The 12,060-nt window shown below is 48.8% G+C and overlaps 1 protein-coding gene across 4 annotated transcripts in view; it reads left to right on the forward strand.

Moving 5' to 3' along the window:
- The window catches only part of ctbp2l (C-terminal binding protein 2, like), a 109,712-nt gene extending 100,969 nt beyond the window's left edge, over positions 1–8,743 (forward strand). For 2 of the 4 annotated variants that reach the window (XM_056296681.1, XM_056296682.1), the window contains exons 7-11: positions 2,793–2,923; positions 4,055–4,182; positions 4,865–4,982; positions 5,635–5,709; positions 6,609–6,737. In XM_056296681.1, coding sequence (XP_056152656.1) covers positions 2,793–2,923; positions 4,055–4,182; positions 4,865–4,982; positions 5,635–5,698 — 441 coding nt within the window. In that variant the 3' untranslated portion in view covers positions 5,699–5,709; positions 6,609–6,737. Of the gene's footprint in view, positions 1–2,792; positions 2,924–4,054; positions 4,183–4,864; positions 4,983–5,634; positions 5,710–6,608 lie in introns of all 4 variants that reach the window. The other 2 variants (XM_056296678.1, XM_056296679.1) reach the window with 1 other exon arrangement.
- The last annotated feature ends 3,317 nt before the right edge of the window (positions 8,744–12,060 follow it).

Genomic DNA, 12,060 nt, shown 5'->3' on the forward strand with positions numbered 1-12,060 from the left:
CAACTTGTCAACATCACCGTCAATAGTCAGAGCTCTTCTGTGATTAAAGGAACAGAAAATGCTAAATACACGCATGGCTTGGTAGCTTGTAAAACTGAGTGCCAGTAAGAACATTTTCGGGTATGTTTGACCCATTTTTGAGAAAGTTGCGGGCGTTTTTGTGTGGCTGTTGTAATGCCAATAGGAGGCGCCATGAGGTCTGCTGCAAGAGCAATGTTTGACGTCACATCGACTCAGTACGCTAAGACACTCCACCGCTGTCACTCTTCAGTACAGAGAGGACAAAACACGGAAGCTGAAATCAACTTACAAAGACAAGACGGTGAAAAGTGACTCAGAAGGCAGCCAGTCAATCAGACTAACAACGTCCTTTAGCACAGGACATTGTGTTTGTATGTCGGCCCTGTGTGATGCCCTGGCGGCCTGTCCAGGGTGTCTCCCTGCCTGCCGCCCAATGACTGCTGGCATAGGCTCCACTATCCCCACGACCCAGAGAGCAGGATAAGTGGTTCGGATAAAGGATGGATGGATGGATGGATGGATGGATGACCTGCCCTCCCAATGCGTCAACTTTTTACTCGCCATGAGCTGACGGGAGCTCATTTCCCCAAGTGATCTGGAAGACTTTTCCAAGTAGTTATCAGAGTTATCAAGAGCGGATTCCGTTGCCTACCAACACAGGGATCCCTGCGTTAACCTCCGGCTTGGTCGGGCGTCCCTGCAGATACAATTGGCCGTGTCTGCGGGTGGGAAACCGGATGTGGGTATGTGTCCTGGTCGCTGCACTAGGGCCTCCTCTGGTCGGTCGGGGCGACTGTTCAGGGGGGAGGGGGAACTGGGGGGTAATAGCATGTCAGGTGAAAAGAAGCGGCTAGTGACTGCACATATATCGGAGGAGGCATGTGGTAGTCTGCAGAGGGGGTGGCGCAGCAACCGGGATGTCTTGGAGAGTGGGTTGGTTGGCCAGGTACAGTTGGGGAGAAAAGGGGGGGGGGGAGTTATCAAGCGTGGCACCCACGAAATCATCAATTCAACTTAAAAACTGACTTTTGGAGTCCGATATGTAAGTTGCATGAGCACTTTATTTTCAGTCATTCACATGAATTGATGGTTTGTATAGGTATCTATCTCCCACACTGTTGTTTTTACTGTGAGTTTACGTTTCTACGCTTCCTCAGGGCGGAGGGATGCAAAGTATCCCCACACACACACACACACACACACACACACACACGGGCACGCACTCTCAAATTCTGCCCGACCCTCCCTGACTATATCATTCAAAAGCAGCCAAGTACGCCACTGACAAGCCATGAGGTCACCTGGATATAAGCTCTGGTTTCTAGCCGGCGGGCGGGCAGGTGGGCACGGATCCTGGTGTAGCACTACAGCTCAGCCCAGAGGCTTTCCCAAGGAGCACCGCGCTTAAAGAGAAGGAGAGGAAACGGGCCTGCGTCACGTCTCGAAGCGCCGCTCAAAGCCGGACACGAATCCATTCCTGTGCTCTTGTCAAACACAATTAGCGCCAGCCCAGGGCTACGGCAAATATATTGACTGGGCCCAATAGCGGGGGGGGGGGGGGGGGGGGCGAGTCTCTCCGAGTCAATAAATGTGTGCTTGTACGGGCGCTGCCTGGGGTGACACCTGCGGGGAAGCGGGGAAACTGCACAGGCGGAAGACTCCTTACCCATTGATCTAACGTTTTCTGCCTGTCTGTGTGCGTCTGTCCATCCATCTTCGTCTCTCTCATCCCCGGCCGCCTCTCCCTCGTTCCCTCTCGCAGGTTGATTTTGAGCCGCTATCGTATTTGTAAGTGTTGCGGGAGGAGTTTAGAAAAGGGGGGCCGGGTGGGGCGTGTGCATGTGGGGTGGGGTGGGGTGGGGTGGGTGGGGGGTAATGGCTCTAACCTAGTTAACTCTGTTTCTTCTCCAGAGCTAAAGAGTCCCAGCTGCCTCCTCGCCGCCACAACGAAAGAATACTTCTCTTTTTTCCCCCCACCGAAAAAATGTTGGCAGCACTTCTCAGCCTCTAAAGTGGAGCGGTGTGTATGTGTGTGTATGTAAAGTATGTGTGTGTGTGTGTGTGTGTGTCAAAAACAGCAAGGCCTAATAAAAGACTGCCTGGCAGCGCAAGGGCTTTTCATGCCCTGGATTTCAGCTTTTGTCAAGATTAAGGGATTACTTTCTTTTGAGCATATTCATTTGATTTTTTTTTCTCCTTCCCTCCCCTCTTACACTTCTTTTTTTTCTTTTGCAAGCAGTTTTCTCACCCCCCCACCCCCATCTCTGGTGTTGGATTTTGGGGGTGTGCTGGGGGGGTGCCTCATCTATCATCTTAACCCTCTTCCTTCGTTTTATCGCCCGGTTTTTGGATAAAGCACCCTCTCTATCCCAGATCTGACGGTGTTTTTGCCCAGGTGCTGCCTGTCTGTCTTCCCGTCTGTCTCCCGTAGACCTCTGAGCCGCACAACAAAGCCGTCGCAGATCGTTTCCCCGCTCCATTTCTGTCCCGTGTAATGTGTGTAAAGGCGTTCGGGTGCAGACTGAGGGAACCCGTGACAATACCGCTGGATTGATGTGTTTCTTCAGATCAGATCGACTACCAGCCTCCCGATCTCTCAGAAACATGCACACACACCCCCCCCACATTGCCCGCCTTCATGTTCCCCTTTTTCTTTTTGAGCTCTGATTAGTGGCTGACTGACTCCATCTGTGTGTGTGTGTGTGTGTGTGTGTGTGTGTGTGTGTGTGTGTGTGTGTGTGTGTGTGTGTGTGTGTGCGCTGTACCCACAGATGCGTCAGGGGGCTTTCCTGGTCAATGCGGCGCGAGGTGGCCTGGTGGACGAGAAGGCCCTCGCCCAGGCCCTGAAGGAGGGCAGGATACGCGGGGCTGCCTTGGATGTCCATGAAACGGAGCCCTTCAGGTGAACACTCGCTCTCACAATCGGTTTGACTGAGGGAGACAGACGCAGACCATATAAGTATAGCGACTAACAGGAAGTTTAAAACAGACAGACAGAAACTGGGACAGTCATATATGATGAGGGGTAGTGCAGTGGTTAGCGCAGTCGCCTCATAGCAAGAAGGTCCTGGGTTCAAGCCCTGGGGTAGTCCAACCTTGGGGGTCGTTCCGGGTCGTCCTCTGTGTGGAGTTTGCATCTTCTCCCCATGTCTGCGAGGGTTCCCTCCGAGTGCTCCGGTTTCCTCCCACAGTCCAATGACATGTAGGTCAGGTGAATCAGCCATACTAAATTGTCCCTAGGCGTGTGTGTGTGTGTGTATGTGTGTGTGTGTGTGTGTGTGTGTGTGTGTGTGTGTGTGTGTGTGTGTGTGTCGGCCCTGTAATGGCCTGGCAGCCTGTCCAGGGTGTCTCCCCCGCCTTCCGCCCAATGACTGCTGGGATAGGCTCCAGCATCCCCGCGACCCCGAGAGTCAGGATCAGCGGTTTGGATAATGGATGGATGGATATATGATGAGATACGGACACCTAAGTGGCCCTGCAGGGCCTTCAGGGTAATGAGAGAGGGAACTCAGCACCACACAGCTAAAGGTGGTGGTGGTGCAGGGCGGTTTGCAGCTCAGAGACTACACATCAGGTATAGCACGCTGTAGCACACTCCATCTTCCCCACTTGTGTTTGCTGCACTCATCACAGTTGTGTACAACCTTGACAAACCTCCCGGTTTACTGCTCCGCTAAGAACCGCGTCGCCCATCTAAGGTGTGATGTGATGCTTATGCATCAGGACGGTTAAGTAGCTTTGAGGGACAGCCTCTTCCAACCCTGTCTTATTGGCTGTTTGGAAAAATGGTGAAACCTTGCGTGACACTTTGCTTCCCACCCCGCTGACCCAATATGCCAACAAGAGAGTTTGTTTGAGGATGAAGAGTGCATTGGCGGTCAGAGGTCGAGCGAAGGCCGAGAGAGAAGACCGTGTTGCATTATGTGAATGACAAAGTGTGACATTTTTCCTTATCTGTTGCCTTCCAGCATTTTTTTTTCCTTATTATCTTCTTCGGTTAAATACTATGTCACTCTTTCTCTGTTTCTCACAGTTTTGCCCAGGGCCCTCTGAAGGATGCCCCAAATCTGATCTGCACACCTCACACAGCCTGGTATAGCGAGCAGGCCTCTCTGGAGATGAGGGAGGCTGCTGCCACCGAGATCCGAAGAGCCATCACCGGTGCGTGGTCCGCTTGCATTCCGCACTCGTTTTACTCACACACACACACGCACACACACGCACACACACATGCACACACACATGTGGCCATCCCATCAGGAGTCAGCTGTGCAGCTGCAAATTTATTTTTGGTCTCTTTCCCAAACCTACCCTCACTTCTCATTGCTTTTTGCTCAAATATTTGTTAAAATTTGTCAAGTCCTTTTTTTTTCTTTTTTTTTTCCAAAGCCACCACATCTCTTTCTATTCAGACCCCGCTGCCACCTCCAGACCTGGCCCAACTGTCTGATCTGATGTGCGTCTTCCTTCCCAGATGTCATATTTCCACTTCAATAGGCCCCGGGCAGACGTTATTAAATCTAGAGCTCTTAATAGATGTCATCATTAGCTTCCCAGCACACAGCACAGTGGAACGGTGGCAGAGCAGAGCCCGAGGGGCTGGCCTCCCAGATAGCATCCAGATTGTTTAATGATCGTAATTTGCGTTTGTGTATCCAAGCCAGATATCTTTTGTCAGCCTGGACTCGTTAGCACGCAGGCGTCTTATGCTCTTTCATCCCCTTGCAACAAGTTACGGCCGTAGCATGTGTGATTTATGTCGCCACACTTGGTTTGCAGCTAATTGTGTGTGTGTGTGTGTTGTGTGTGTGGGGGTTGACTGGGTTTTCGGCTCATATTGCAGGCCGTATCCCCGACAGCCTAAGAAACTGCGTCAACAAGGAGTTCTTCGTCACCACAGCACCATGGGCGGTCATGGACCAGCCAGGCGTCCACCCTGAACTTAATGGCGCAGCCTACAGGTAAGTTCGGCTGCCTCCTATCGGTGTATTTCCTGCTCGGCTGCGAGGTATTAACTGGAAGGGCAAGGAGCCCCAGAAACTCCCCAGCTGTACCAAAATTAGATTATAATGCAGATTATGCTGGCTGCTATTTGTGATGATGACAATTGTGTTCTTGTTGTTTGCAGCATATGCCATCGCATCTCATTTCCCATCAGTATAACAATGAGTAAAATCTATTATTATGGTATATGACATAGCTTTATTCAACCTGTCTAACGCTGTTGTGTTGTTTACCAAAAAATGCGTTTACATCAGGATAAGTATCATCTGTTTTAAGTGTATTTTTTTAGTGTCATCTGTTTCTCGTAGCTTGGTTAGAAACATCATGAATAAATGACTAACATGTCAAATTAGTTTAGTTCTCCGCCCAAGACACTAGTGCCCACCTTCGTCTCTAGTAGTAGGCATTAAGTGCTGAGAGCCGGACGAATCTCCCAAGCTTACCACACCGACAGCACTCAGGACACGAGTGATGTCGGTACAAGAAAACCTCGCGAGGTTCGTCCGGTATGTAGCTGTCAGCGGTAGCTCTCGTCCTACCATGTCCCTTTTTGTCATTGGGCCCGTCCTGATCTCAGCATGTCCGCCTCCGTGTGTTTCTCTCACGCAGCCAAGTGAACCAAACTCTTCCAGCCCTAACAACCGCTGTCCCCCAAGACAAAATTAATGCCTAGATCAGGAGCAGGTAAATACTACCATCCGGGCCAGCAACCTCATTCTGGTGGTCCCGGATAGACCTTCTCACCTAATCTGCTGTGTGCAAATGTTGTGCCCCCACCCTACCCCTTTCCCCCCCCTGTAATCCCCGACACACTACACCTGACTTACTGTACGAGATGTGACGTAGAGATGGTAGCAAATGTGGTGGCTGAGTGTGCAGTGAAGCAAGCATGATGCAGCCCCGTTCACCTGGGTTTCTTTCCACGTTTGTGGATGGAGTCATGCTTCTTGGTTTCCGTCTTATGGGTTGAATTCTGTTGGATGAAGCAGTGCTCAACTGCACCATCCTTTTTAACTCCTTTGGGAAAAGTTTGGGTTCGAGCCCCGGGGTAGTCCAACCTTGGTGGGTCATCCCGAGTCATCCTCTGTGTGGAGTTTGCATGTTCTCCCTGTGTCTGCGTGGGTTTCCTCCGAGTGCTCCGGTTTCCTCCCACAGTCCAAAGACATGTAGGTCAGGTGAATCGGCTATACTAAATTGGCCCTAGGTGTGAATGTGTTGGCCCTGTGATGGTTTGGCGGCCTGTCCAGGGTGTCTTCCCGCCTGCCGCCCAATGACTGCTGGGATAGGCTCCAGCATCCCTGCGACCCCGGGTAAGGATAAGCAGTTTGGATAATGGATGGATGGATGGGAAAAGGTTTTTGCCGGTCTATTGCGTAGTTATTATAATGTAGTGGCACTAGATATCAGGTTTAGGTAGAGACTAGACCATCTGTTATGGAGTTGGGGATGTGGGCTACCTTGGGTATTCATCCCAGTCACTGGTTCTGCCCTGTCGTCTCTCATCCATAAACAGTTTACTCACCCACCATGAGTCGCTCACCGATGGTCCTTTGATGAAAACTTGTGGCCTTCTCCATCCTCAGGTACCCGCCGGGTGTGGTGGGAGTGGCTCCGGGTGGCATTCCAGGGGCATTAGAGGGCATGGTGCCAGGCGGCGTGCCCATCGCTCACACCCTGCCCTCTGGTACACACCCCTCGCAGGCCCCATCGCCCAACCAGCCCTCCAAACACGGTGAGACCAGAGAGCACCTCACCGAGCAATAGCAGCAAGATGAGCTAAAACGGCAACGGCAACCCCTAACCAGTCGACAACTCGAAAGCAACCAACCAACGACAAAAGCAACCAACCAACTGGGACCAAGAGACAGTGAAAACACAAGTGGCTGCCTGTCACTCAGTCAGTAACCGGGAACAAGGCGATTTGTTCTGGCGGATTTATACTTTTAACATTTTAGTTTGTACTCTCTCTGTCACTTTGCATTCAGTACCAACTTTTATCTTTGATTATGTTGTTTTTTTTTTTTTTGTTTTTTTTTTTATTCTTTCGGGACATGTCACCTTCACTCTGGAAAGCAGAGTTTGGTGATTTTAGTGCTTTGGGGATAGACCTGCCGGCCGTGCAGCGAGACTCTGTCCCAACCCCCCCACCCACCCCCCACCCCAACTCACCAATGAGAGAACAAGAGAAACACTTTGACATGATGTGTTACTGGACCTCACACCCCGAATCCTACCCCCCTACCCCCCCAGTCCCATAATCATAACCCCTCCTCTACCCAAAACCCACTCAACCACCCTCCTCATGTAACTAGTGCGTGTTGTTTAGGCCTCCTATCAGTTTGTTCTGTACCACGCCCTAGGAAAAAAAAAAATCTTTTACTTTTTAATCGTCAGTGTGAAAGGCTGAAATGAGATGAAAATGATTATCAACTTATATATATTTAACATTCATCAGACAAAAGGAAAAGACAAGATTGCTCATCAGTAATAGTAATCTAGAGTGAGTTTTAACCCTTTCCTGACGATGATGTCCAACAGTTTGGTCGCAGCTGTCAGTTACATTTACATACCACCAGGGGACGCTTTTATACAGTGTGTAGGATGTCTATTTACCCCCCTCTCTGTTGAGATTGAAGTTGTTGCTTGATTCAGCCCGGGAGTCTCATTGTCACAGCTGTTATGAATTAAATCAGCATCGTTCAGATCTATCGATATATTGATGAGCTGTCAGAGGAGAATCACTGTAGTCGACTGCAGCTGACTCTGGTTTTTAGTGAACTGAGAGGGAGCCTTCGGTTCGGATTTAAGTGGAGGACTGTGTCTGATTTGTTCCCTTAGATAATAAGGAGTGGCTACGTGTTATTCATCAGCGAATGAGAACAAAAGGACTTTTGTGAGCCGTCGACAAGAGAACATTGTTGATCACAGATGCGGTGGTCTGCGCCGCGGCCTTGCCACATTTCAAGAGGACAACTACGTCACGGATTTTTCGTTGTTGGTGAATGGACATTGATGATGACCAGTGGACAAAATTATGACCTTTCATTCGGTGGCAACAACAACAACATAGATTGTGACGCCCTCATTCGCTCAGTGGGCACGGTTAGGCCAGTTTCACGGCCCTGCAGACAGGAAAGGGTTAAAGCACACTTCATTCCTTAATGACTCAGGAAAACACTTTTTTGCAGATATTGTTTATTCCCCAAATTTTGTCTCGAGGTAAAAAGAAAAAAAAAGTTCATGATCTGGGTAGTCTGGATATTTTCTCTTTTCCCTTATCTTCTCCATTGTGGTATTTTTATATACAAGACGCATCCCATGTTTTTGGTGTTTAAAAAAAAAGAGTTTTGAAGAGTCCTGTTAGATTTGTATTGCCTAGTTAAATGTTCCTATAACCATTAGTCCTCATGTGATCCACCCCCCCCTCCTCTCTCTCTCTCTCTCTCTCTCTCTCTCTCTCTCTCTCTCTCTCTCTCTCTCTCTCTCTCTCTCTCTCTCTCTCTCTCTCTCATACTTTCTTTGTTCTATTGAAGGCCAGGTTCTTTGGGGCATCCTGTACTCTGTTAAGAGCAATAGCAAAACTCGTACTTAGTGTCCCAACCATAGCAGAAGAGGCAGCCAGCAGTATGTTTTGTTTTTAGTGTGAGTATTTGTATTTGTTTCTTGTACAAGGTGAACATTTAGCATTCGGTGCAGTTCAAAATAAACGATACAATTCTGAGAACCGTCTGTCTTACATCGACTCTGCTTGCCTGACGATCCACACTTGGCATCTCTCCATGCGGCGCCATCAGATCCCGGTTCCTTGTTTGTTGTGGAAAGAGGACTTCTGGAGTAACGTCGATAGATCCCCTTCACAACCAATTTGTTCCTGTTACGTCATAGTTTCTACAGCGAGGTTCCAGCTTCCATCACATGGGGGCGCCATCTATCAGACAGCTGGGGGGAGGTCAAAGGTAGACAATAAAGTGATATGCGGCCCATGGAGTTATAATTCATGCTGTCAGCACTAAGTTATGGAGTAGACATTTATAGCAATAAGCCATTTGGACATATGCCGAAATAACGGAATCGAATGTTTGGAAGGGTTAGCGCAGCAACAAAGAAGGCTCCTGGTTAAGAAGGGAGCGCTGGTTCCCACAGAGATCATTCAATGGGATATGAAATCTCGCAATATTGAGGAAAAAATGCTTGAGGCAAAGTTTTAACACTGTACACAGTCAAAATTGGTCTAAAACTCAGCAGTTAAGTGTGTGTGTGTGTGTGTGTGTGTTCAGCTATATGTGTGAGGATCAATTTAAGGTTTTATCTGTAAGAGTGAGGACGTTGAGGGTCTATTTTAGGGTTTGGGCTTGATTTTAGGGTTGAAGTTGGGTTTAGGTTAAGGTTGGGGTTAGGGGCCTAGAGAAGGAATCTAGTTAATGAGGGTCCTCACAAGTATAGAAAAACAAATTTGTGTGTGTGTGCGCGCGCGTGCTTGGCTGTTAATTGTCCTGCTGAGTTGGCTGGTCTGAGAAACCTGACCTGTGGGGGGGGGGGGGGGCTGAGAGGAGGAGGAGGCCAGGTGTCACATTTGCCTTGGTGGCGGGTGTGGGAATCCAGGCCCATTCAAGGACAGGCCTCGAGGTGCTAGGACACTGACACTCGCTGACTAAATCCAACTTCATCTCGCCCAGGCTGCAAGTGTGAAAGTTGAACTTCAAATATTAATGACGCTGGAGATATGAACATGGTCAGAGTCAGACGTTTGGGGTCATAGGTTAACCGGAAGACTGATTATGGGAAACAAAAGCCAACGTGGCCCGATTCGTCCCGAAGGAAATGACCCGATCCATGTGTTTAGATAGATTTACTGTGCCAAAATGAACGAGAAGTTGCTGGAGACTCCACCAGTGAACAGTAGCCTGACAATATTAGATTTTCGTTATTTTTGCAAGTATTGTCAAATGTTGCATCAAGTATTTTATGTTTAATTCAGATATACAACATATACGTCTTTGAACATGACACTGAAATTGGTTGCAAAAAAGCCTTGTCAACAGTGAGTATTTTCAACATTTTCTAAATAATTTAATAATGACCTGTCGGAAGAATTAAGTTCCAATCATCTCTCTCGTTTCCCATTCAGGAGTATTAATCTAACTCACGCGAGACTGAGAAATAGCATTATTATTATTGCAATGCTCCGACGTTAGTTACTTTGGTATGCTCATTATGTTTGCATGCCCTGATTCCTTCCGAGACACGGGCTGCATCCTCAGACTCCACCGGCACCCATTCAAAATGCATTGGAAGAAAGCCTGGATTCATCTCTCTCGTCTTCAGCCTTTACCTCAGGGGATCAGGGGAGTTCAGGATCTGTAAGAACATATTTTTTCTCCGTGTTTGTTTTTAATCTGTGGATGACATCCTGAATGCTGCAGCTCATGTCTTCAGCACCACAAACAGCATCGCGGCGATCATCTGTAACATCGGCGGACATCACCAGGCAGCATCATGGGTAGTTCTCAGGGTGATTTCATCACCACCTCCATTTCATCTACTGCCTCTGGGACAATGGACCTGGCTCTGTATATCCATCCATCTGATGAAAGAGACTTAAAGCGTTTGGGTTGGAGCCTTGATGTGTTTTGTGAGACATCCTCGGTGGTTTCATTGCAAGGGACCAGCTGGAAAATCCCTGTATTGAGACAGGAACGGGGTAATTTGAATGAGAAAGATCTGTAAAGAGCTCCTTTATGTCCTGTACAGACCTCCACCATGCAAATCCTGGAGGCAAGTGACAGCTGCCTCCACAGTTTCTCAAACATCTTTCAGCATTCATAAGGAGCTTAGATGAAGGCGTTGACGAACCACAAGGGCTGTTTGTGGCCTTGTTAAATATTATGATGTAAGGAAAACCATCGAGACCGGGAACAGAATATCCTTAATGTTCATCTCGGCAGTGAGGTTGATGTTCACAATTTGCTTATTTGTCTATGAGACGAATTCGGCATCATTTACACTTCCGGATTTTCTCTGTTGTTTGGATCGTTTTCTTTCAGGGGGACTCTGTCACCTGCAGCCGCTCTTGAACCCTTTTCACACGTGCAGCCTGACCCGTGAATCTTCCGGCAACTTTCCGTGTCGGGGTGAATGCGAATCGTAGACGTTGTTCTGGGAAAATCGTACTGTGCGATTTCCCACCGCGAGACCAAGTAACATTTCCTGGAAATCCTTCTGAACGACGATGCTCTAAACAAAAGCCGTAAGATTGCCGGGTTGAGCACGAGAAGGGTTAACCAATATCACCCGAGATGTTTTTACAAGAGCGAGATTCATTTGTGAACCAACAAGAGCAAGAGCGGGTTCAAAAGGGTGAGTTGGGCGGCACGGTGGCCCAGTGGTTAGTGCTGTCAAGCATGGCAAGAAGGTCCCGGGTTCGAACCCCAGGGTTGCCCAACCTTGGGGGGGGGGTCATCCCAGGTCGTCCTCTGTGTGGAGTTTGCATGTGGGTGGGTTTTCTCCGGGTGCTCCGGTTCCCCCCACCATCAAAGAGACATGCATGTTGGGGTTAGTACTGCTGTCTGTGCCCCTGACCGAGGCATGGCGAGTCGAACTGGAGTTGGTCCCCGGGTGCTGCATGGCGGCTGCCCACTGCTCCTAGCTACACAGCTAGGATGGGTTAAATGCAGAGAAATAATTTCCCTCAGGGATTAATAAAGTATATCCAAAAAAACAACAACAAAAAAGTCTGGAAAATGGGCAGAGCTAGAAATAGGGGATCCCCTTTCACGAAGAGGATGAGATCGATGGTCGGCCATGTGGCAAGGTAAGAGATGATGATGTCGTCGTCAATAAAATTACTGACATCCTTCATGAGCTGGGTGGGATCAGACAGGTGGCGCTGTCATGTCACGTGTGAACGAACTCCCATCTGGAAATCTTACAGATGGAGGCCGTCTGTGGGAAGGAGGGACGATGGTGATGCGGGACAAATGAAGTGCTGCTGTGTGAAAAGTCACTCTCTGATCCACTGAGAAATACGGATGCAGC

This window comes from Lampris incognitus, chromosome 17 (assembly GCF_029633865.1).
Source record: "Lampris incognitus isolate fLamInc1 chromosome 17, fLamInc1.hap2, whole genome shotgun sequence".
Taxonomy (NCBI): domain Eukaryota; kingdom Metazoa; phylum Chordata; class Actinopteri; order Lampriformes; family Lampridae; genus Lampris; species Lampris incognitus.